We start from the raw sequence: 24,266 nt of genomic DNA on the forward strand, positions 1-24,266 counted from the left end.
GCCCCCCGCCTCGGCCGGGGGCAGCCGCTGGCGGTGACCGAGAGCGGCTGCGTGTGGCTCGTTGGGAGCTGCTGCCTCCTCTTTTATTTTCTCTTCCTTTTCGCCTCTTTTCAGGGAGGAGCACAAAAAACACACTGCGGCCTGTGGTTTTCTTTCTCTCCAGAAAGAACCTCCTAACCTGACAGTGCAGGAGTTTCTGAAGCTGGAAAAAATGCGAATGAGAAAGGCACTTGTACGTACACAGCATCTTGGCTTTGAATTGTTCAGCTGGCCTCGTTCCTTACCACAAGGCTTTGTGCAAAGTGCTTTGTTGCATCCAGGCTCGGGCTGGATCAGCCGGTGTTCCCTTTCCTGTTCTCAGCCATGCTTTATGTGGGGTGTATCCTGCTCTCACCTCGAAGCTGAGTGATGCTCCACTTAGTGGTAGACAGTAACATCATATTACTTTTACTCTTTGCAGAAAAAAGAGATTTCTCAGAAGATGACCAAGGTTGAAGATAAAGCCAAGATCCAGCGCTGTAGTATACAGAATCTGGCCTAGACTGCTGCAGCTTCATAGTTGCCAGTGACACCTGTCTTGTCCACATGCTGTGGCACTGCCTTGTGACTGAATGGCCGTGTTTCCTGAGGCTGCTTCCAGACTGGCTGTCCCTGAGAAGCAGAGGGAATTCTGCTTCACTCCTCTCACTCTGTCTGGGAGGTACCTGGGGTTTGATGCACTGCATACCAAGTCTTTTTCTGCAAGGATTCTCCTAATTTTCCTGCTGGTTTTCAAAGGATTATTATTTGTGGGTTTACTTGTTTTCTTTTTTTTTTGTAAATCCACCTGTTTAGAGATATTGCTGTCTCATAAAGATACTAGTAACTCTGGTGCTAAAACTTGTATTTCTGATAGGAGTTGACATGCATTTCCATGTTTGTACTGAATATACCAATGCTTTTAGATACTTTGGGACATAGAAAGGAGAAGGAGTTTTAAAAATACTTTGAGGATTTAGGATTGTGGCTAATAACTTGGAGTTATACCACACCTTAGTGGTATTCTTGTAAACTTCTGTTTGTAGTTGGCTGCTGCCTCGTGTTGATGCATTTATAAATAAAAGCTGAAGGCAGAACAACAAAGTTGTTTTACTCGATTTTCTGGAGGACAAGACTCTGACCTTTACTGCAATGGGCTGCAGTTTTAACATCAAAAAGGAAATTAAGCTCATCAGTTACAGCTTGCAGTGCTGTTGCTCAAGTGTCAGTGTTCATCAGGCATTACAGACATTTCAGAGACATTGAAATGTATTTGTGCCTGGGAAGGTTTGGTTTGTCCCTTTGTTTGGAAAGGAAAAGAAAATTTGCAGAATAGAGTGCAGTCAGAGGGGAATTGTGCTCTGAACTGCTGGAAAGGAATGGGGCAATCTTGGAGAAACTAACTGACTGTTACAGGGCCCAAGCTGATCACACAGGGTCGTGGACTCTGCAGACAGAACTGGACACACTTGGTCAGGTGCTCCCAAAGTCAAAGAACCTTCAGCTTTATTTGGGGAAAAAGTTTGCTGTAATAATACATTGATGAGAACAATGTTCCTGTGTCACTTAAGTTTGTTCAGTGCTCTCTATCCACACTTACTTGGAACAGTGAAATAACCTTATTATCTCCAGCTGCAACAGCCAAATCCAGCGCCGAGTGCCCTGCTGCATTCTTCTTTTGCACGCTTGCATTGCAGCTGTAAATACAGAACACATTGGTTTAAACTGTTTAAATTCAGTGCCCTTAGTGATGAAGTGGCTTGTAGGTGAACGTTGATGTGGAGTAACTTTGGAATTTCTGGATGCTGCTTCCCACAGGGACACGGGGCAGGCTCTGGGCCCAGCCACAGTACCTACCCTAACAGGGCTCGGATGCTCTCCTCTCCCTCCAGTCCCAGCAGAACTGCCTCGTGGAGAGCTGTGTTATTGTGCCTGCACAGGAGGAATGAGCAATGCACTTACTTAGCAAATAAAACTTAGGAAGATGAATAGGAGGATACAAAACACACTAGAAGTGTGGTAGGCTTTGGTGATGTTTATCATATTAAGTCGAAGCAGGTGGGGGAAGGAAGTGAATAGAAGAGCAGCTTTTATAACAGAAGTTATGAGAAATCTTCAAAGCTGGCAAATGGAAGAGGGAGTGTGGATATTGTCCTCGAAAGGAACATATTTATGGAGGAGAGATGGGGTTTAGTTCTCTCTGAAACTGAAGTATGTGTGATTTCTTTTGGTAAAACTTGGCAAGAGCCGAGGCAGAGGATCGGAACTCACTTACGGCCCTGACTGCTGGTCAATGTCAACCCCTTTCTGCACCAGAGGGGAGATGGCTCCTGTGTGCTTGTTCAGGACAGCAACTGTGAGGGCAGGGCGCTCCTCCTGGCTCAGGGAGTTGGGGTCAGCTCCCTGGAACAGAGCACAGGCAAAGGGGGCTGCTAAAAGCACACAGATTCTTCAGCTTCCTCCTCGCTTTCGTGTTATGCCAGTTCAAGTTAGCAAATGGGCTTTGTGCTCAAGACAGAGAGAGGTTCAAAGTGTATTGTTTTGCTTTCTTCTGAAAATGTTTGTGATCTTCTAGCTCAGAGCCAGAGTTAGTGTGTTAACAGTTGCCAAATGAGATCCCAGAGCAGAAGCACAGAGAGTATGCTTGCTTTTGCTACACAGAGGACTTGATCCTCAATTATAAAACTAATACTTTTTTTTTGTTTGGCTTTGACAAGCCCAGAGAACACTGCCTTATGCACTTACCAAATGGAAATTTGGGGAGATCATCTATAAATGTAAAGCAGGCTCTATCTCCTGTAAAATGCTCTTTAAATCTGAAGCCTGGTATTGCAAGGCTGTTGCCTGCTAATCATCAAGCTGAAGTTGCATTCCAGGCTAATATTCATGCAGTAGACAGCCAAAGAGTTGAAAAAGGAAACTTTATCAAGTGTTACTTACATCACTGAGCAACTGTTCTATGAAGGTGATTCTTCCTTTCCCAGTTTGACCCAGTTCATCCAGCAGCTGTCTGGACTCTGGCTGTGGAGACACACAACAGCCAGGAACATTTCACACAGGGAAAATACAAGTAGGTGGGCCAGATTCTGCCTTGGAATGAAAGTGCAAAATGCACACAGTGGCATGAATTTGATGTATCTGAGCCTTATTGGTACTAATCCCTGACTTCTTTGGGAATGTCTTTCTGAACCTGAGCAAGTGTTGGGTAACCCTGGCTAATATTTCACTACTGAGGTCTTCATTCACCAATGTGTGTCTGCAAATTATTCACTTTATGGCAATGCAGCTCTCCAGGGCTGTACAAAGATCTGCTCAGCACAGTAAAATTAAACATGGCTACATGTTTAGGAGTAAAGTTTGAAGCTTCCAGAACTTGTGGAAGTATTTTAAAAATATGTATGTTTTGCCTCAGTGAAATTAGTTTACTAAATCTTAACAAACAAACAACAAAACCTAAAACCTTTTCCTTTTATTTCTTCTCAGCTTTCAATCTTTTCTCATTTTGAAAGCTTAGTCACTTGACCAAGCATTTTTATCTCTGGACTAATATCACAGAGCTCTGTATCTTCTCCCATCTGTTGCGTTGGTTGACTGATCCAAGCTTAGATTAATGTACATTTCCCTTTTGAAATTTTCCATGTCGTTACTGAAAATCCCTTTAGTAGACAGTACTTTCAGGAAATTTGGTCTCCAGGGAAGTAAATCCTTGCTTCTTGAATTAAACTAGGCCTCTACAAAGTTAAATGTTGTAAAGCCAAGGGAAGATGACAATACCTCCATTTGATGTTGCTTCTAAAAAGTATCTATAAGAGAATCACTGCAACAGTCCTTAGGCCTAATGCAGTGTCAAAATTGAAAGAGTTCAAAAAAATCTAATTAAACTCTTAGTAGAAAAACAAATTAGTTATTTTCAGTTCTGAACTAAAATGTCAGTTCCCAATGTCTAGGTTTTCTATTAAGTTGGACTTTTATCCCCTGCCCCCAGTCAGGGTTAAAACCTTCCTATTTTAATGTCTGGATGCCCTCCTGCATGTCAGTGCTGCTCTATGAATCTATTTTCCTGTATTTGCAGAGGATACTTACAGAGAGTCTAGATTCCTGTCCCATGAGTGTTCTTGACTTGGTTCTCTTTATTTTGCCTCTTGAATAGAAAAGATTAGGATCATCTCTGCCTACCAGAAATGAAAACAAGAGTTAATTCAAAGCAAACTCAGTATCCTAACTAGAACTTGGAGCAGAGATCTGGAAATAATTTAACCAAAATCAAAGCAGTATTTATCAGTTTTCCACATGAGAAAGTGATGAACTACTTGTTGCAGTTCAAACTGGTTTTAACAAAAGGTTTGCACAGCTCCCAGTGCAGTGACTGCCTCTTGCCAAGCCCCAGACTGGAAGCACAAAGTGGATGAAACTTACATGTGAATTAAGGATGTCAAATGATGCTATAGCAATTCCTGAATTGTAATGCTGACTTTACAAGTGGTTGATTTAATGAAAACCTAAGTCCAAAATGAGATGCCCCAAAATGCTGAGCTGTTACTGACACCAGTGGGAGATTGCAGTTAAACAACATCTCTACATGAATGTATTTCATAATTTCTCATCTCTGCCAGATGTGCCAGAGCTGGCAGTCCCTGGCAGAGCTTAGAAGTAGAGATAATATTGATGTTTATGATTCCTATTGTAAAAGAGTATGTGACACATATAAAGTTTCAGTGCTATAATAAAAGCACTGCTGTGACCTGTGGCTGCAGTTCACTGCTCTTCTCAGCTCTCCAGGGATGAAGTTCCCAGGAGTTTTTGAGGGCATATGTACATTGCTTAAATCTCAACTTGGACACGTTTTGAGACTTACAAGATCAACTTAAATAGGCACAGAATGTTTGCTTGCCTTTGTGTTTGAGCTTCCAAGCACTACTGTATTCCTGACTGATCTATTTATGGTCTACTGTTAAGACAGGGAGGAAAAAATCTCACCAAAATTAGTCTGACTGGCATCCTGTCCATCTGTGGCTTCTGTTCCAGCACTCAGGTAATCATTGCTGAACTTCACTGCTCTGTTAGGATGAATACCCTGTAGAATCATCAAATGCAGGCAGTTACTAAGATTATCATGTAATGCTGCTATAATCTTAGTGGCACAACACTTGCCTATGAGAAAATACATAGGCTTTGAATATCAGTGTCAAATTACCACAAGACATTATCATATGTAATTGAACTCTGTTTTGAGGCAAAATTATGTAGCAATTTTTTCTGAACCTTGTGTTAGGTATTTCTTTTGATTTAGGAAAAAAAAAATGATATAACCTCAGTTAATGAAATGAAGATTCTCATCCAAATGAAAGTGTTTCTACCACTTGAGAGATTTCACTTCTGAAACGATGTGATACAGTTTTCCAGGCCTCACATGGCAAGGTAAGCTTTCAAAGATTCCACACAAGATATGCCATCTGAATTTTGGATTTTTGAAATGGTAGATTTTAATCCTGAAAAGCTGGAAATGTGTATGTTGTGTCGTGATTTTTGGAACATGGTAATTCCTGAGATAGAGTTTCCAGATTTTGAATAGAGCTAACAGGAGCTCTGACAAAAGTTATCTCCAAACTATTGAAAATTACTAAGCTTAGTTTTTAAGAGCACACTTTGTAGGCTGAAGAAAATCAGCTTCTGAGATCAAAAGCTAAGGGCTGCTAGAATCATCAAACAACATCAGCTGAAAGCAGAAAGTTAATATTAATAGCAAACTAACAAAATGTGAGATGATAGCAACATAACCATGAAGTCTGGCTTAATCAGATAAAGACACCTGTTCATCCAGCTCCAACAGAGAAACAAAAAGATTATTTTCTCTGAAGAGGTAAGTTAACACCCTCTGAACAAAAGCATTTCTTGTTTAGACCTGAATTTAAAATATAGCAGCATTACACTGCTCTAGTGACAGCTTTAGAGCAGCTGCCTTTCAATAGGCCTCATCCCCTGAACTGACCTTGTTAACAGCAGCAAAATTCAATGTAATAGTGACCTCATAGTCATCTTTAGAGATGGTGGCATAGTTGATCTAAAAGGAAAGAGCAGCCATTAGTATATCTTGGCAAAAAAAACCCCACAGAAGTACTTTAAAGAATAATTCTTGCTGATGGTGTTTCTTGTGCAGCCAATGCCCAAAATCACACACGTGGCCTTTGCCTCCTTGTGATATTGTACCAACACTTCCCATGTCAATGAGAAAGGCCCAGGTGTGTTTTGAGAAACTGGACAATTTCATAACAACTGAAATGCCAAATGAATCCAAAACTGTAATAAGGCTGCATTTCATAGAAGTTCAGTCATTCTCCACTGAGATGTTGTAGCTGCATAAAAGGCTGTGTTGTTCTTGGGACTCCCAGATCCAGGAGAACTGGTGGCTGCTTTAGTGACACCAGTCTGTATTAAAACTTTGGTACCTTTGTGTATCAATCCTTGAGACAGTACTGCTGGCAACAAGTCTATGGAAGTCATACAAAAATGAGTGCACAGGGGATTATAAAGAAGTGGGATGAAGATTATATTGCAGCTTGTTGAGAATTTTGAGGTAAGGTTGATTATATTTCTAATCCACATGAAAAACTGAAAAAGCAGCATTAAACCCAAATAGTTGCTATCTGCTTTGAACCATTTGTTGCTTCTGGGGGCATTGCTTTTAAGACAATAAACTGACAAAAGGCCAAGAAGCATCAGGAATAGCCTTCCCTAGGCAATTTTATATTCTTCAGGCCTATCCTTTTGAATCCTCTAGCAGAGGAAATAAGTTTCAATAGACTGCATCTTAACTCTATTACGCAGATATTCTCTTATAGTTGCACAGCAGCTTCTGAACATCCTGGTGGACAACAGGTCTCAGTGAATACAGAAATTAGATAGCAAGTATCTACTGGAGTATCTATTCCTTAGGAAGGAGTCCTATAAGGTTTGTACCTTGTTACTATATAAAAGCAGCTGAGCAAAGGATTTCTCACTCCCCTTACAGATCTTAGGTGAAAGAATAGGAATTGCCATTGGAAAAAAAGCAGAAAAAAGTCTTCAGGAGAAGACTGACCAAAAAATGGAACAACCAAACAAGACAAATGACAAACAGATCAACATCTAAAGAAAAGGGAGGCATTTACTTTTCCAGTGTTTGTGTAGCAGCCACAATAATCTTTTCATGACCCTCCATAGGGAAATATTACTCACAAGCTCCTTCTTACCTTTCCCATTTGAGGTTCTCCAATCAGTGTTCTGAATTCAAGGTTGTTCTGGGCGTAGCTTCTTAAATGAGCACAAACATGATCCAGCTGTTTTCTCCAGTAACCTGTTCACAGGGAGAAAATTCCTCAAATGTGATTAACATTCCTTCTAGTCACGTGATGGAAGATATAAAAGATAGCACAGTTTCATTGAGATAAAAAAAATTAGAAAATTCATCTAATCATGAAAATGAGAAGGAAGTTATACCCTAAAAAGCCAGGTGGAACACTGTTTTATCTGTAGTTATAATTCATCCTTAGGGCCCTCTATTCACAACAAAGCCATGTCTTGGTATGATCCTTAGGAGTCAAAACCGGTTCTGTGTGAAGGGAAAAATCTCACACTTCTCTAGATCATAAGAAAAGAAGTAAAATATTACAATTAAGCAATTATGTGTTATTGAACTGATTTTTAGTTGATTTGGGATAACTGACAGGGAACAACAATCCAAATCTGAAAACTGCAAACACAGAAACTCAGGATACACCGCATTTTGGTCTGTATAAATTATCTTCCAAATAAATTCCTTTCAATTCTATATGTAAGAGCATATTAAAAGCTTAAACATTCCTGCTCTTTTGCCTGTCAGGATTGCTGGGAGAGAGTTAGCATTCCTTTATGCTGAGGGCACAAAACATGAGGGGCTGAATGTACTTGGATTAAAAACTCATCTTAAGCCATTTAGAGCTTTTGCACCTCCTGTCCAGGCAATTCCAGAGCTACATTTTGTTTTCATCAGAGAAAAAAATAAACAGACTTGTTCTGATTTTTAACTGATTGTTTTCAGGATCTGGCTGATTTTCTTTTTTAGCATCCTCATGGTAAATACAGAGCATGATTCATTTTGTTGTAAATAAACTGTGTAGGCTTGGTAACCTCATTTAACTTACACAATGCACCTGCTCTGACCTTATCCTTTCCTTCATGTTAAGTGAAGCTTGAAACAGTGAAAAGAGACCAAGCCAGAAGGAAAGAGCTGCTCTGGCTTTTACAAGACAAAGCAAGGGCACAAGGAGTTTTGTGCTTGGAAGACTCAAGGTTGACAAATGATGCTATGACAAACTAAACCAACAAATCTTACTTGTTAAGCAGCTTTAAATGAATAGAAAAAGAAGGATCCACAGAACAACATAAATTGTTCCCAAAAACTAATACAAGCTGAAAGCAGTGTTTAAAACATCTAAAATAGACTACTTGCTGAGTGATCTCTCCATAGAAGTCAATATTATTTGCAATAACGTGGTTCATAACTGGCCCAGATCCCCAGATTTTATTTGAAAAAATCCAGATGGTCAGGAACATATTCTTGCATGGTTGATGTTCCATTAGATCTCGTTATACCTATATCACACTGATTTAACCTTTGTTAGAGTAGAAAAGGGAAGCTCTTTGTAAAGTTTACCTGGTAAATATTTTGATTCCTGTTTAAAACAGACTGAAAGTACAGCAATAAAAGAAATACAGTATACACCAGAGGATTAATGTTTTGGTACTGCTGTTGTTTGCACCTTTCTTAACTGTTTAATATTTTTTTTTAATCTTCACACATGAAAAGAAGGTTAGTTATAGTTAATATGGTCAAGAAATAATAACCTCCACCATTTTATTTAATTGTTTGTATTTAAAAACTTGAATATCAAATGTCTGACCCTATTTTGATTGAAGAAATAATGGTCCTATTTGGCATAAATAAACAAGATTTTCCTGGGTGATAGTGCATGGTCTTGTTGATACAGATAGTTTCAAGCCATGTATATGACTCAGCATGAGTTTATTGTAAGAGATTTATGGAATGAAGTAAGTTCCTCAGTCCTTGGCAGGATCTAAAGGAGAATACATTACACAGTGCAACTTCAACAAAGTTACTTCCACTAAGTGGATAAAAGTGAAAATAATTCAAAAGCAGCTCAGAATTTCTGCCCAACTTTTCCCAGTGACAGTCGTTCTCACTAACAAGTCAAGAGCTGTGCTTCTGACAAAGACATACAAATATTCAGCGTGACTTTGCCTTTTTCTTGGCTCTATTAGGGGCCAATCCTGTTTTATCTCTGACTAAATTAAGCTCCCTGACATGTTGAGTCAAGTGTTGTATTTCCTACAGTGATATCTAAGAGAACATGTCACATTTCAGAGGAAGGGATGAGGAAAACAGATTTCCTCAGTGATTATTTTAAGAATCAGAGTCCATCTGAATACAGACACACAGAGTCAAAAGAGGAATTTCTAACATTCATTAGCAACTTTTACTACCCAACAGAAAATTAATTCTGGTAACAGCCTGAGGGGTTGATCATCTGATTGCTGAAGAGAGCTAGATGAGAAAGTGGATCCAAAAGAGTAATTGCTCCTCTAAACCAGGGTTTGGTGCTGTAATGATTTAAAATTAACTCATCCTATGGATTGCCCAGCTGGACTGTCCTGTGAGATTAAAGACAATTTTGCCCACTGAGCCATTTATTAAATCCCTAATTAATACTGATGGACTGTCTTCAAGGGTTTGAGATCCAGAAAGCTGAAGATTTCTCAGGATCGTAAAACTAAAACCTCTAAAAATGGCAAGCATTTAATGACAGCAAGCAGCCAAGTGATTCCACAAAGAACAAAGTTGTGGAGGGATAGAATGTAAGAGAATAGTGCAGAAGGTAATCTCGCCCCTGAGGAGTTGCAGCTGTACTAACCACCAAAGATTAGGAACAGGCCTGCCCTTAATAGGCCACAGCTGTGTCCAATAATGATGAGTGCTATAGAAGGGTGGGTTAGTTGGTTGAGAAGAGAGATGGAGTTTGTTGGCTGTGCTGTGAAGAAGAAGGAGTCAGTGCTGTGAGGAGTTGCCCATGAGAACTCACCAAGAAGGTATGGGAGATTTACAATAAGATGACAACACAAAGTGACCACAAAACTCACTGTGAAAGAAAGTTTTCTGCACTACTCATACTGCTCCTACTGTGGTCTGTGAGAGGAAAGACTCTTCAATGAGCGATGTTTTCATAATCCTGTTAAGAATCCCTTCCTCTAGTTTAGTTTTCTTTGCTTCTGAAGCTTCTATCATTTATTCCACAACAGTACCCCAAAAAAGTTGCTCCTGTAGATGAGGTTCATCATATTTTCAGGAGCTCTGATCCCCTGTGTCTCAGAGTTTTGCTTATCAATATTCCTGCAGGTGCCATCACAGCTCTGCCTGAAGTTCACATGGCAGGGGCTGGGGAGGCTGCTGGCAACTGGGAGCTGCTCAGTGGTTTCCAATTCCCATACAGGACATCTGCTTCCAGTCTTGTGGGATCTGAAGAAATCAAACTGCTACCAATTTAGTAAGGCCGCATTGGGCTCAGTAACCCAAATTTTGATATTGCTGGTAGCTTTATTTTAGCTATTGGTGGAGATCAGTAATTGAATTCTAAGGCAATGCATTTACAGGTGACTGGTGGAAATACAGTCTTGTAAAGATGTAAATCAGTGTCCCACTGATGCTGCATTCCATACACTATAATATTCTCAAGAAAAAAAACAAGGTCATAATTTTAGAAATCATAAAATCAGAACTTCTAACCTTTTCCAGGACTAATGGCTGTCAGGAGAGGCTTATGATCACTCATCTTTTCCACCTTTTCTTTTTGTGAAATCAGCTCGAGCTCCTTCTTTTCCAACAGTTTGCTGGATGGGTAAAAAAGTCCAATGGTTTGGGTTCCTTTGTCTTCTCTTTCTATTAGTTCTGTCCTTGATTTGGGCAAGGAAACAGGACAAGTTTGCCAGGCAACTTGAGCCTGTAATAATTTTGCCTGTGGGGGGTTGAGGAGAAGGGAAAACATAAGTAATATAGATATAATTCAATGGCTTACAAGCATAACTAACCAGAACACCAAACTGTAAGGGAATGAAAAAGCTAGCAGGAAGAATAATTACCAATTAAAAAATTTTAATTACCAGTCTGTAACAACAATGCAACTTATTATAAATATTCGAGCAAAATCCAAATTCTTCATGATTACCAGGAAATGTGTATGCTTTTGTAGGGCAAAAGTGGGCCTTGTTAAGTATTGGGCTCTGTCTTAGAACAGTTTACAAACAACTACTACATTTGTGTGAAAGAATATCTTGTATCGGCAGAGCACAAATAATTCACAGCCAATAAGATAAAACTACTTGAAGAGCTAAGACTTTTTAAAGGCTGACTCTTTCTCACTTTGCCATTTACAAAGGCTGGATAGAGGCCTTGGGCTGAGCCTGCTTTTCAGCAGAAAGCAAACCAAACATTTTTGCCCTCCTTGTGCTCCCAGCCCTCAGCATTGTCCCAAGGAATGGAGCTGTGCTGATCCATCCCCCCAGTGGAGCAGCCTCTCACTGAGCTCAAACCTGGCTTTGTAACACTGTGTGTCCTACCTGGGAGGATGCCAGGGGGTCCCCACGGTCCATGGGAGTGCCAGGAGAGCTCTGTCTGGATGGAGGCTCTATGTACACACCACAGGACACACAGAAGCGAGCATAGGGCTGGTTGCTGGTACCACACTTGGAACAAGTAAAGTAGGATGGAGGAGGTCCAGGCTGGAAAGTTCAATGCAACATTTGTCACTAGAGAAGCATAGGATGAATGACTCAGGGATGATAAGGGCGGAGGAATGAATTAAAAGGAAGTGAAGTACCACCCTGAGTGCCCTAGTACAGTACAGGACTAATGGTTATTTATGCATATAGGGGAGTGTTTCAAATTTTATGTGCATTCAGCTCACAGAGAATAAATTCTCATTTAGTATAATCTTCGGTAGAAGCATTGTACAAGGGGAAATTGTTTACAGTGATTGTAACTCTACTGAGCAGCAGTTAAGTACTTGGCCTTACTGAAGTTAAGGAGACCTTCAGTCAAAACAATTGCATGCATCATCTCATATCTGCTAATTGCCTGTATAGGTGGTTATAGGCCAAAGCTGTTATGGGGAAACTTGCATTGGGTCAGCCTGTACTTTAACCTTTAATGCTTAAGCTACTTTGCCTGAGCACAGGGCTGTTGCATCTCAGCTGATGCAATGACCTCGTGCCTGTTGACCCATGATAATTTGTTTGCAGCTCTAAACCCTGGGGTCACAGACTGATGTGGGGTCAGGACGTCATCTAAGCCGTTCATTTTTCCATACCCAAATCCCCTCTGCTCTAAGCAAGTATGTCGATGATAACAGTGTTTACTGACTGGCAGGAGCTTAGCACAGAGCAGTGTGGCACTGCTGCAGAGAAGCAGCCCCAGGTTAGTCCCCACAGGCAGCAGGAGCACATGCCTTGGCCCCACACCAGGCACAGAAGCGGGCGTCGCTCCGGTTCACCCCGCCGCACTTGGAGCACGGAGCCGTCGGCCCTGGCTGGCCCTGCAGAGCTGGGCACCAGTCTCCTCCAAACGTGGGCTGATTGAACAAAACAAGCATTAGGCACAAAATGCTCCTCATAAAGGAAAGTCCACAAGCCTAATAAAGAGAAAGAGGAAAGCAAGCTGCTCTGGCAACATAAAGTAATATTCAGCCTAAAGGAATTCTTGCAGCTTAGAGTGACTTGGATTTAACCTATAATTTTCATTACAAAATCACAGTAAAATGTAGCATTAATTACTTTGAAAATATTTTTAGCAGAACTAGCACTAAAAAATAACCTTATCAATGGTGTGCTTTCAAACTGAGTATTTATTAATAGGGCTCTATGTATAAGTACAGACGAAATTAAGATGGAGGCTTCTCTATCGACAAACTTGCATATCCAAATCCAACCCACAATTTTCCTTGTACCTTTCTTTTTAGTAGTATGGCAGGGAGAATGTGTTCAGGCAAAGAGTTTCCTCACAGTTTGGAATTTGCTGCATAAATATTTTTTTGCACTCTTTTGCCTTGTGCAAATTATATATTACCCAACTTTTCTACAATTAACTTATATGAGTAAGGAAAACAGGTTTTTCATCTGAAACTTCCAGAGCTTAAGTATAGATCCCAGTTAGGACAAAGAGGACTTAAAAATGTTTTGCTAGGTTTTGCCTTAAGGCTTATGCAGTTTATTTTCTCTACAAGTCAGGAATGGGTAGGGGACAGAAGCCAAGGAAAATTATTTTGATTACAGCATAACAGCAAGTAAGCAGACACAAAATAGCTCTGTTTTAATCTGTGGCCTGCATTGCAATTTGAATGTAATTTGGAGGTTCAGCTGGAAAATAAAATTTAGCAAAACACAAGTCTAAGTATGTTCTAAATATAAATTATTTAATGGCCATTAATAATGATATCAGCATTATTACTATTATTAAAAATACTATAGTTATCAGTAATTAACCACTATTATTAGCAAATGTTCTGATTACTATTAATAATTCTTAGTAAACATTTAACTTTGCCAGCTAATACAGGTCTCACATTTGAGTCACATGCCTAACTACACATGCAGCTACATATTATCTACACACATTTCTGCATTCAGTGAAGCAGCCAAACATACATTTATCTTAGGTAAGTGCAGAATCCTACTGAAATTCACTTTGAAATGACACTCATGTGGCTATACAAGAGACTTCTGCCTCTAGTTATGGACAGTTTTAGAATTCAGGATGTTAGTCATTATAATCAGAAGATTTTAACTTGAAAACCATTATTGTTCTATCATTTTTATATTTACCACGACATGGAGAAGTGAAATGTACCAGACATTTTTCATACAAGATTTTTTCAGAACTGAAAATGAAATTCTTCTAAGGAACCAAGCTAAATGGGGAGTTGAGACAGAGCAATTTTAGGGGTAATATTTCAGTAATATTTCAGTGCTTTTCTCACCTCTGTGCAGAGTCACAGCCAAATACAAGCATGCTAGCTGTATGCATGTAGGAGAAGCAGCAAGTAGAGATAAGAAAAATAATGTAAAAGTGGAGATATGAATAATAATGCAAAAGCATATTCTATTTTCAGAAAATAACTGAAATCAGTGTGAATGTTGCTCCTGATGTATATACTCAACTTTTCTAATGCAATTGAAAGTAATCTGGACACAAACAAGACTCCCTTGGAGTCAAGACTACCCATTTTCTAAGAGCATTCTGAGCTTTCTCAAGGGCATTCACAATCCTAACTTGCTTGTCAGAAACTTGAAGGTACAAGACACTTATGTTTAATTGGACATTTGTGGTGGAGCTTCTGTGGGAGGACTGGGCTTAATTGTGACATTGGGGAGAGAATCTCTGCTTTGGTAACATGGGGATATGACTTCAGTTTTCCAGAGATAAAGGATGTTGTGCTGTGGTTTGACTCACCCAGTGTGATTAATCCTTACCATCTGTACTTCAGGCAGCTTGCTCTCACAAGTTGCACAGTGTTTATGGTGAAGAGGATTCCCTGTGCCACACACCTGACAAATGACTTTGCCCTTTTAAACAGAGAGAAAACACATTTCACAGAGTAGTTGAAAACTGTCAACAAAAAGACAAAGAAGAAGACTTGATATTACAAAATGCTGTGGTTATTCAGCCCTGCAGATAGAGGATATCCTTCAAGTCTGGGCTGTTTCACACTTTAGTTAGGCCATGTTGCCTCTCATCACATGGGGACTATTTTTTTTTAAATTATGCTATAGTTTCCTCAGGAGATTCAGTATCAGTAACTCCAGGTCTTTATATACTCTGGTTTCAGTTTGCTTAGTCACTAGCCTCACAAAAACCAGACAGCCCAGTATCTGCATAGACAATTATTAATAATAATATAATACCATAGTACTGTGAGGTGCCTTAAAAGACCTTTGGTGGTGAGTTGACCCTGGCTGAAGACCAGGTGCCCACCAAAGCTGTTCTATTACTCCCCTCCTCAGTTGGACAGAGAAGAGAAAATATAATGAAAGGCTCATGAGCTTAAGGGCAGGGAGAGATTACTTACTGATTACTGTCAGGGGAAAAACAGACTCATCTTAGGCAAAGTTATTGAATTTATTACCAATCAAATCACAGTAGAAAAATGAAGAATCAAACCAAATCTCAAAAACCACCTTCTCCCAACTCCTCCTTCCTTCCTGGACTTAACTTTCCTCCTGATACTCTGTCTCCTGCTCTCCTCAGCAGCACAGCGAAATGGGGGTTAAGGTCAGCCCACCACATCTTGCCTCTGCTGCTCCTTCCTTCTCAAGGGAAGTATGTCCACATCTTTCTTGTACTGGGGAATCCTTAATCCTTTTTTCCATTCAAGCTGTTTTAAATCCCACTAACTCTTAAAGCTGTTCATAATGTAATTATACAAAGCCAGGTTGAATCAAAATATTTGTAATGAAGTCATCTGTTAGAAAAATGCACGCCAGGAGTTAAATCACTATTTTGTTTTACTTATTCTCAATTACCTTTATGCAGATGTTGCTTTGGGGCTGCAGCTGTGGAGCTATTGGTGCCTCACAGATAATGCAAGTGGGTGTATTCATTGGCACAAGATGTCTGCATTCAAGGCACGGCGCCATCTGAAGGAAAAGCCACATCACAGTTATAATAAGGACCACAATGAGATCATTAAGGTTATCATGAGATTTCAGTATTTTCTTAGCTGCTGTCTACATCAGCAGCAAGGTCACTGGAAACATAGCAATTGACAGAAACTGATGCTGATACTGATCCTTAAAGATCAAAGGATCATATTGAGAAAATATTAAGACATCTGGAAAGAGAATGCCAGAAAAGTATTAAGCTAATTTTCAATAAAATGAAAATGATACTATAAATATAGTAGGACTGGCAAGGTGCTGTGGTCCTTGAGGGGATCTGTGAGAAGGCTTTCTTTCTGTTTCCAAGAAATTACAATCCTGTTATTCCACTGTCACCCACTTCATACAGGCAATTGAAATTCTCCTAATTATGAACGTAATCTAAGGAGGTGGTGAATCTCAGTCATTACTTAAAACTACAGCATTGCCCAGACCAGACAACTTTCTGAAGATACAGGAAGGGAAACACACCACTGACTTGTTAGATCAGGTTATGATGTCTTGGGAAGAGCTTAGGGAAGACAGTTACACACACCATTCCAAAAACTTGGTGCATATGCCCACACATGCCACCATTTAAAGTTTCAGGTCTGGTAGTGGATTGCTGTGATGTTTGCAAGGATGGTGTGTGGATTCCTGTGATGTTTTGCTGACCTGTGTTCCTTCGGGGACTGGGAAGCGCTGGAATGGCACAGGGGGGACAGGAGATCCACATTTCTGGCAGAAGTGAGCCAAGGGCTCAGACAGGCGAGGGGCAGAACAATGTGCACATCTGAAAATAAAGCAAACTGGCTGAGTTGAGTTTAGTATTGCACTGCTGCATAATAATGAATAATCTGCAATTGGGTGTGACAGGACTTAGGCTGCTGATTTCTGAGTTGTGGTGGAACACCACACCATGCCCCAACATCCATGATACGGAGTTTTGAACTCCAAATAGCTTTGCAAGGTAGAAAGCTGTCTGGTCTCGGGGGTCTCTGTGCTCCTGGCTGACCCCAAGATGTGCCAGACAGTCTCTTTTCCCGGCCCAGCAGCTGAAGGAGGAGTCAGGATTCTTCTGTTCTGGTTTTCAAGGTTGTTTATTTGCTGTTATCTATAATATTCTTTCCCTGGCCTGCTGAGGTCTGTCTGGCAGGTCGGTTTGTGGCACACTGACTGCCTCAGAGGTGATGTTATCTTTTTATACTAAAAACTATGTGTACATTATTTACAATAATTTCCCAATACCTATCACCTATGTTAGACAGTGTGTTCCTACTCTAAACCAATCCAAAAGTGCCACCATCACCCAGAAGATGGAGGCTAGGAAGAAGCAGAAAAAAGGACAAGGCACACCCAAATTCCTCCATCCTGGGACCACGAGTCCCCATTCTAAAAACCCCAAAATTCTACTTTTCACCCTGTGACAAACTAGCTATCATTCTACTTAAACTTTTGTGGCTTTTAAATCCTCATATAAGGTTGGTAATTTTTTCCATGGCTCAAGATCAAAAGCACAGGGGTCTTGGGCTCTGTGCCAAGGTCTCTGAGCCCCCTGGCAGGTGCTTGAGCCATCCAGGGCAGCCAGAGGGATGTCCTGGGTTCTGACAGTCTGGCTACTATGGAGTTTCATACTTTCCTCCTCATGATGGGAGATAAACAGGTCTCCTGACAGGCAGTCTGTGTCAGGTCTCACTGCTGCACCACAGAGAACCACTGATGTAGATCACAGAACTTTTTCAATCCTGATAAGCATTAATATTACGTGAGACTACTCCAGTGAGCAGTGTTCACCTATAGCACTGAGGGTGTACTATAATTTGAAAAGACAGTTTATCCTCTGATCCTATGGGTGTTAGGAGTTTTGTTTTAAGGGATGATAAGACAGCTGATAACAATTAAAAACTACATTTAAGAAACAGAATTTTCAAAGTCCTATCTAGATGATACTCTCCAGCTATGACCCAGTGTCTGTCTTTGCCTTCCTTATTTTTATAGAAGCCCACAGTATTATCAGCTTGGTTGCAAAAGGATCAGATATTTTCCAGAGGACAAGTGTGTTAAAAGGAGAAGCCACTTACTTAAGGAAATCTGTTTCACTCTGGATCCTTGACATGCGTGTGCTTGCTAAGCTTTTCTGGATAGTCACTGCAGAGGAACTTGTAAACTGAAATAGAGGCAATGCTTTATGCTTTAGTGAGGAAATATTTGCAAAATGCATAGAAAGATAAAAAAATCAGCTAGTGATGCAATTTGAAATAAACTGCACTGAAATGCACTGCTTTGAAGAGTATCTACCATCCTTGCTTCCCCCATTAGCTGAATTAAGGATCCATGGCTTCTTCCAGTAAAAGTAAATCCATGATCCATGCCTTGCTATGTACTTCCACCACAGCATTACTGAATATTGAGTTTTAAATATTAACTTGCCAACAAACAGCAGTAAGTATTTGCTAACTGCAGATTCAGGAATTTATTAGAAAAGAATTAGGAGGAATGCAGCCAGTGTTGATTTCCTTTGCCTGGTTTTATCCATACTGACAACTGTGTCCTGCTTTGGGCATTCCTATTCTAGTGCATCATTACCATTCCATTTAAATCAGGACTGTGGAATCCAGGCAAAGGCATTAATAGCTGAGAGAGATCACAAATCTTCACCTCCTCCTTTTTTTAGACCTCTGTCCTGATGACAGCCTTGCACAGTTTTCTTCAGCCTACCCCTCTGCTCACCTGCAATGACTCCATTGGTTGTGCTGAGGTGGATTCCTCTCTGTGCTCTGTGGCTCCCAAACCACTGGCAAGGAGCTGAGGCCCTTGAGGGGATCTGTGAGAAGGCTTTCTGTCTGTTTCCAAGATTAAAATTACAATCCTGTTATTCCACTGTCACCCACTTCATGCTTCAGTTAATATATATCTGAACAGCAATGTTACATACTCTAGATAAGCATAATTAAAAACATACTTGGCATCCATATTTTGGGTTCAAATAAGCCGCATGGAATTACAGGAAATGAAACTAGAAGAAACCCCACACCTCTCTGACAGAGCTGACTTTTGTGTTTTAATTTATTTACAGTTTTCTTCCTTCCTGCATGCTAAAAAAACCCCAGCTCCTGAGAGTAAATTAATGAGTAAACATTAATACAATTACTTGCTCTAAAACAGTCCCATTGCTGTTGCCATGGAATAAGAGACTTTATCTACAGAGAAAATCTGGGTGAAGCTTTCATTTCTGCTCAGTCTATTTATTTTGGAATCTTGCTGCAAGCAAACATCAGTAAAGAAACTCTGTAAAGGACTTGCAATCCCATCAATTTAACAGCATCTTCTGGCACAAAGGGAAATACACAGCCTTGTTGTGTTGCTGAGAAATTAATGACATTTTAATATGTTTTAAGAAGTCATGTGAAATGTATGGAAGGTAAATTTTGTTCTCTATTTGCAGTGTTGAGAAATCCAAACTGGAATTTCCAGAGAATGTTCTGTCTTCTGAGAGGGTTTTGAAACTACCCACATTTTACAAGTGGTGCAAGAGGAAAACTCTACACTATTTTCTGCTAGAACAGAAGACTATCTCAGTTTTATGAAGTGGTACTTACCTTGAAGGTCTTGAGATGTTTCACCCCAGGCAGGCTTGATTTCCACATTCAGTCTATTCTTCTTAGGTTTTGTAGTTAATGTTCCCCCTTCCTTATTCTAAAATATAATTCCATTTGAATTTTAAACAAAACTTTTGGTTTTCCTCTAATCCTCTCTTGCTATAGTTATTTGTTAAAATTTTAAAAGTACATGCTTAAGGTATTTATTTTCAATGCAAGTATGTTAAAAGGTTAATTTTAATATTACAAAAAGGATCAAAGCAGCAAAGATGGGCAAACAGAGAAAATAGGATATGTGAATAAAACTGGCAATCAGAGCTTAATATCTAAATAATATCATATATACAATATTTTATGCACAAGGGGCTACAATTTCTAAAACTTACCTGTGTGGCCATATCTTTCAGGAAATTCTTGTCATCATCTTCAACAGGGAAAAGGAAGTTTGGTTGCTGGTACTCTACCACAAATACCTTTGTCACAATTGAACTCTCCCTGTAGTCCCTGAAAATCAATATTCACAAAGCTAAGAACCTGCCACAGACCTGTGTGCTGCAACAAGAAAATCACTGATGGATGTGGCTTATTAGGTGGAACATCCCTTCCAAGCTTGCCAGTCATTACTGCAGTAGGATCCTGAGCAATATTTATTTGATAAAACAACTGCCATTCTCTAATACCTATTAAATTACAGCAGTGGATTGAAATTGCTGTAAATGTCCAAACCAGTCTTGCAGGATTTATTGTCATTACAGTGAATCTCTGAAAATGTCTTAGTATAAACAGACTGGAAACAAATATTAATCCAGGCAGTGATGGCAAGAAAATAAACCTAGGCTGAGGTTTTGTGTGTTATATAAAGTTGTTGTATTGCAGTGCAGACACAAGCACAGGCTGGCTGCAGGTGCTGCTATCAGGGAACAGCAAACACAAATCTCCAAGTGGAGTGGAAGTTCCTGCCCCCTTGGAAATAAAAGATAATGCAACACAGTCTTCTCTCTGTCTCTAAGCATGAAGTTATTTTGGACAAAGTCAGTGGTCGTGCAGCAAAATCCAGTTTTCTTTCTGTGTATTGTATTTTTGCTTCACCCAATGTTGTACTTGAGCTGTGAGGTTCAGCATTCTGTGATCCTTTGGGAGAAATGAAGCAAATTCCTGGGAAGACCAGCTTCTGTAAATCCACAGAACCACTGGATGACCCCAGAAACACCAGCCTGGTTTCTCTGGTGTTTCTGATGGTCACACTCCAAAGGAGGAGCTCTCAGGACAGTACATCACCTTCTCACCCACAGCCTCTGGGATCATTGGACACCCAGAGTCCAGGAGATAACACCCAAGAGGCTATCCAGCCACACAAAACATGGATATCCATTTTAATGGATAAAAATTATCCTGAGAAAGCCAAGTCAGTGCTATTCATGAAGATCATTTAGATTGCAAACTGCCTGGGGAAAGGCTCATCTCTCACCTGCAGGGTATGGAGTGTTTAAACAACACAGGGATGTCTGTCCCTTTCCAAAACAGGACTAAAATAAAAAAAACCAGGATACTCACTTTGTAACTGCCAGGGCCTTGACCATTATTCTCCCCTCTGGTAATATGATAGGACCCTTATACTCCAAAGTGTTATATGGCCCATGGCCAGGCTTCCTAATGAGTTCTGGTTTACTTCCATCTAAAGTGTAATAAATAGAGGCCTCAGGTGTATCTGAAAGAAATAGAAAAATTAATCCCTCAGACTGTAGGAGCCTTGGGAAAACAAAGTACTCACTAGTGTGCTTGATTCTTCTCACATAAAGAAAATAAAGCAGGTCCATAAGTGACTGAATGTTTGGGATCAAAACTGTTTCTCCCATGAAATATCAGTTACCCAACAAAAACAATTTCATTGTAAGCAATATTTCTGACAGCAAAGTATCTGTGAAATGATTTTGCATGCAAACATTGCAGCAGCTTGTCCATTCCAATGACAGAAAGGGTATTTTCTGCCACAGCAAAAGGTGACAATTCAAAAATTGTAATGACAATGTTGGGAGTGAGCCTGGCACATGATTCTTTCAAGCACTGTTTTTGCAGTCAAAGCCAAATGCAATAGCTTAAAAGTTTGGCCTTGGAAGCAATCAAGACTGCTAACACATATAATTTTTAGGTCAGTAATATTGTTTGGATGCATAAAATTACATGCAAGTATATTTGATGCATCAAACGTCCTGGTAAATTTTATAAGTTCCTTAAATGCACACTCCAAAAATCATTATTAAATGTGAAAAAAAAGTATAAAGGCCAAATATTTCAAATGGACGCATAAGTACAGGTCTGAGGTGGGGTTAAAGCCTTGTTCATACCTGATTTTATTTCTATGAGAGTATTTGTGTCTATTTCCCGTTGAGCTTTCCCTGGAGGTGGGATTCGAAGTGGGATGATCTGAGGAGCTGAGACAGAGCCAGCTGACATTTTTCCCAGCAGTGATCTTTAAAATAGAAAACTAAAAAGGCAGACAATCATTTTCCTAAAAAGAATGCACTGAGAAATACAGTCTTTTAGCTTGACTCCTGGCCTTTGTTCCTCTTGAAGAGAGAACACTGGATTCTTTAAACCATCCTGTGACTGTGATTCTGTGTGTTTGAGCCAGAACAGCTTCAGCATCTCATGTCAGTGACACATGGAAGGAGTAAGGGACAGGAATCTCCACCCTGACCATGTCAGATGTGAAACCAGCCTTGTCCCTCTATGGCCACCTGAATAAGTGGAAAATACTAAAGAAAACCAGCTATTTCTTAAGTTTATGCCAGTTATCATGTGAATCCAGAATATATCCATGAGACAGGTGCCAAACCTGATTTATCCTGATGTACATAGTCATGATCACGTCATGTAGTTCAAGAATGCAAAATTGCACGTGGATATGATGACATTTTACAAAACAAAGATATTATATTATATATGTATATATATTGTATATATATACATATATATGTATATTATACACTCCAGATCTTGGGAATTGATGCTCAGGGCCAGGAAATACATCTGGGCTACAAGGATTTGGTTCTGTCACCAACCCTCCAGCGCTTCAGGGACACTCCCCACCCTCTCTGGGCAATCTGTCCCAGTGCTCCTTTACAGGCTCAGGGTGAACCTTTCCCCTGGAAACGTGGAACTTCCCGTGCCCCACATTATCTCTGTTGCCTCCTGCCCCATTTTTGGGCACCACTGAGCCGAGCCCGGTCCATCCTCTGACCCCACCCACCAACCCCAGGCGGATCAGCTCTGTCCCTGACCTCAGGGGGCGTTCAGCCTTTCCCTGATGCTCCCAGCAGCTCCTGGCATCCCAAAGCTACAGCGGGCTCCTGGGGAAACCCAGAGCATCAGGAATATTTCTCTGTCTGCTCTGGGGTGCCCTGACCCCCAGGGGAGCAATGACTTTGATCCTCACTCATGGAGAAAGTTTCCTAGACTTCCAGATAGACTAGAATCCACAGAAGTGTGAAATGGATTATACAGCATAGTATAGGTGTATCATTTGGGTGAGAAATTTAGGGTTTGGGATTTTTAGTGTGTTGTGGATGGAAGCAGGATGGAAGGCACAGGGTGTCGTCCTGAGTTTTTTCTTCATGCTTCTTCTTCCTTCTTCTTCATGGGTTTGGTGGCATTCTGTAATTGGGCAGAAAAGCCCGCATTGCAACTCTTTGGGATCAGTTATGTGATTTATGTTATACAATAATTTGTGCTAAAGGAAATTAAAACCACAGCATCTTGTGTGTCGGACAAATAAAGAATGGGGATTCAAACACCAGGAGGACACTGTCTCCAGGGATGTGTATTTCAATGGGTTTTTTCATCTGACAAGACCCAAGCAGGAGGCATGTGATAGTCATCATCAGAAGTTTATGCCAGGAACTTTTTACCTGACAGGATTCCAGGAATTATCCACCGCTTCCAGGAAACACGTCAGCAAAAAAGAAAAACTACATTAATATGCTAAAATATGCTAAAGAAGAGCCCCTTCCAGAGCCCAGAAGACTGTATAAAACAGATCCCTTTGAAATGACATTTCAGAGACCCACAGGGATTTTGGTGTGATAGAGACCAAATCCTGAGTCTCCCCAATACTGATCTCCTGGCTCAGAGTCGACTCGCTTGTGGCTTTTTTCCAAATTTATACTTGATAATTTAATAAATTTCCTTAATTATTAAAGTGGAGTATTCATTTATGACAAGTTATTAGGTTAGAAAGGAAAGTAATCTAGGTGTCAGCTCCTAATTGGATGGTTTAGTCTTAAAAGATCTCGTAACAAGAGATAGTTTGTCACAGACATGTTTTATGGAAAATCCTTTCCTTAGGATTTTTCCCCCTGAGAAGCTGAGAGGCCTCAGGAACAAAATGTAAACATTGATTATCTGCTGCTGTGGGATGCAACAGGTGGATCTGGGATTGGTCTCATGTGGTTGTTTTTAATTAATGGCCAATCACAGCCCAGCAGTGTCTCTCTCTGGTCAGTCACAGGATTTTGTTATTCATTCTATTCTTTCCCTTTCCTTGCTAGCCTTCTGATGAAATCCCTTCTTCTATCCTTTCTTTAGTATAGTTCTGATATAATATATATCATAAAATAATAAACCAGCCTTCTAAACATGGAGTCAGATCCTCGTCTCTTCTCTCGTCCTGGGACCCCTGTGAACACCACTACAGTAGTTGGCCATTTTGTGCCTTCTTATGAAAAGCTGCCGAAATCACAGTAATGATATTTTTTTTACTAATAAGAAATAATAAACACCTGAGTCCGAACACCAATTACTGTCTCAAGTGCCTTCAACCTAAACCCAAAAAACCCAACAACTAACACCCCACAGACTCGCTCCGGCCTTTTGGGATCGCATCCCTGGAACGGGGACGGCCCCGCCGGCACCACGGCCCGCGGCCCCCCCACC

At 40.3% G+C, this 24,266-nt stretch overlaps 1 protein-coding gene across 3 annotated transcripts; it reads right to left on the minus strand.

The window, feature by feature from the left end:
- Window positions 1-1,507: 1,507 nt before the first annotated feature.
- DZANK1 (double zinc ribbon and ankyrin repeat domains 1) lies at window positions 1,508-22,681 on the minus strand. Of its 3 annotated transcripts, XM_031061266.1 has the most exons (21): window positions 22,616-22,681; window positions 21,680-21,819; window positions 20,889-21,042; window positions 19,721-19,838; window positions 19,335-19,431; window positions 18,466-18,578; window positions 17,817-17,902; window positions 16,411-16,528; window positions 15,622-15,735; window positions 14,572-14,664; window positions 12,552-12,674; window positions 11,665-11,826; window positions 10,835-11,063; window positions 7,248-7,351; window positions 6,008-6,079; window positions 4,996-5,092; window positions 4,102-4,190; window positions 2,959-3,039; window positions 2,294-2,421; window positions 1,876-1,950; window positions 1,508-1,715 (listed from the first exon to the last, which is right to left on the minus strand). In XM_031061266.1, the coding sequence occupies exons 2-21, from the start codon at window positions 21,786-21,788 to the stop codon at window positions 1,595-1,597; spliced, it is 2,283 nt and encodes a 760-aa protein (XP_030917126.1). In that variant the 5' UTR covers window positions 21,789-21,819; window positions 22,616-22,681; the 3' UTR covers window positions 1,508-1,594. The 3 variants fall into 3 exon arrangements, 2 of the variants coding, with proteins under 2 accessions (XP_030917126.1, XP_030917127.1); XR_004082294.1 differs by lacking the exon at window positions 2,294-2,421; XM_031061267.1 differs by lacking the exons at window positions 1,508-1,715; window positions 1,876-1,950; window positions 2,294-2,421 and having other exon boundaries at window positions 2,958-3,039; window positions 4,102-4,186.
- Between the last annotated feature and the right edge of the window lie 1,585 nt (window positions 22,682-24,266).

The sequence above is a fragment of the Geospiza fortis genome, unplaced genomic scaffold (assembly GCF_000277835.1).
Source record: "Geospiza fortis unplaced genomic scaffold, GeoFor_1.0 scaffold271, whole genome shotgun sequence".
Lineage (NCBI taxonomy): Eukaryota > Metazoa > Chordata > Aves > Passeriformes > Thraupidae > Geospiza > Geospiza fortis.

What these genes read in the sequence shown, in the direction of transcription:
- DZANK1 (XM_031061266.1), bottom strand. Translation starts at nt 21,788, where the DNA reads ATGTCAGCTGGCTCTGTCTCAGCTCCTCAGATCATCCCACTTCGAATC. An exon ending in TGAAAGATATGGCCACACAG is followed by an intron (nt 19,432 to 19,720) that starts GTAAGTTTTAGA and finishes ATTATATTTTAG; the next exon opens with AATAAGGAAGGGGGAACATT. An exon ending in GAGAACCTCAAATGGGAAAG is followed by an intron (nt 6,080 to 7,247) that starts GTAAGAAGGAGC and finishes CTTTCCTTTTAG; the next exon opens with ATCAACTATGCCACCATCTC.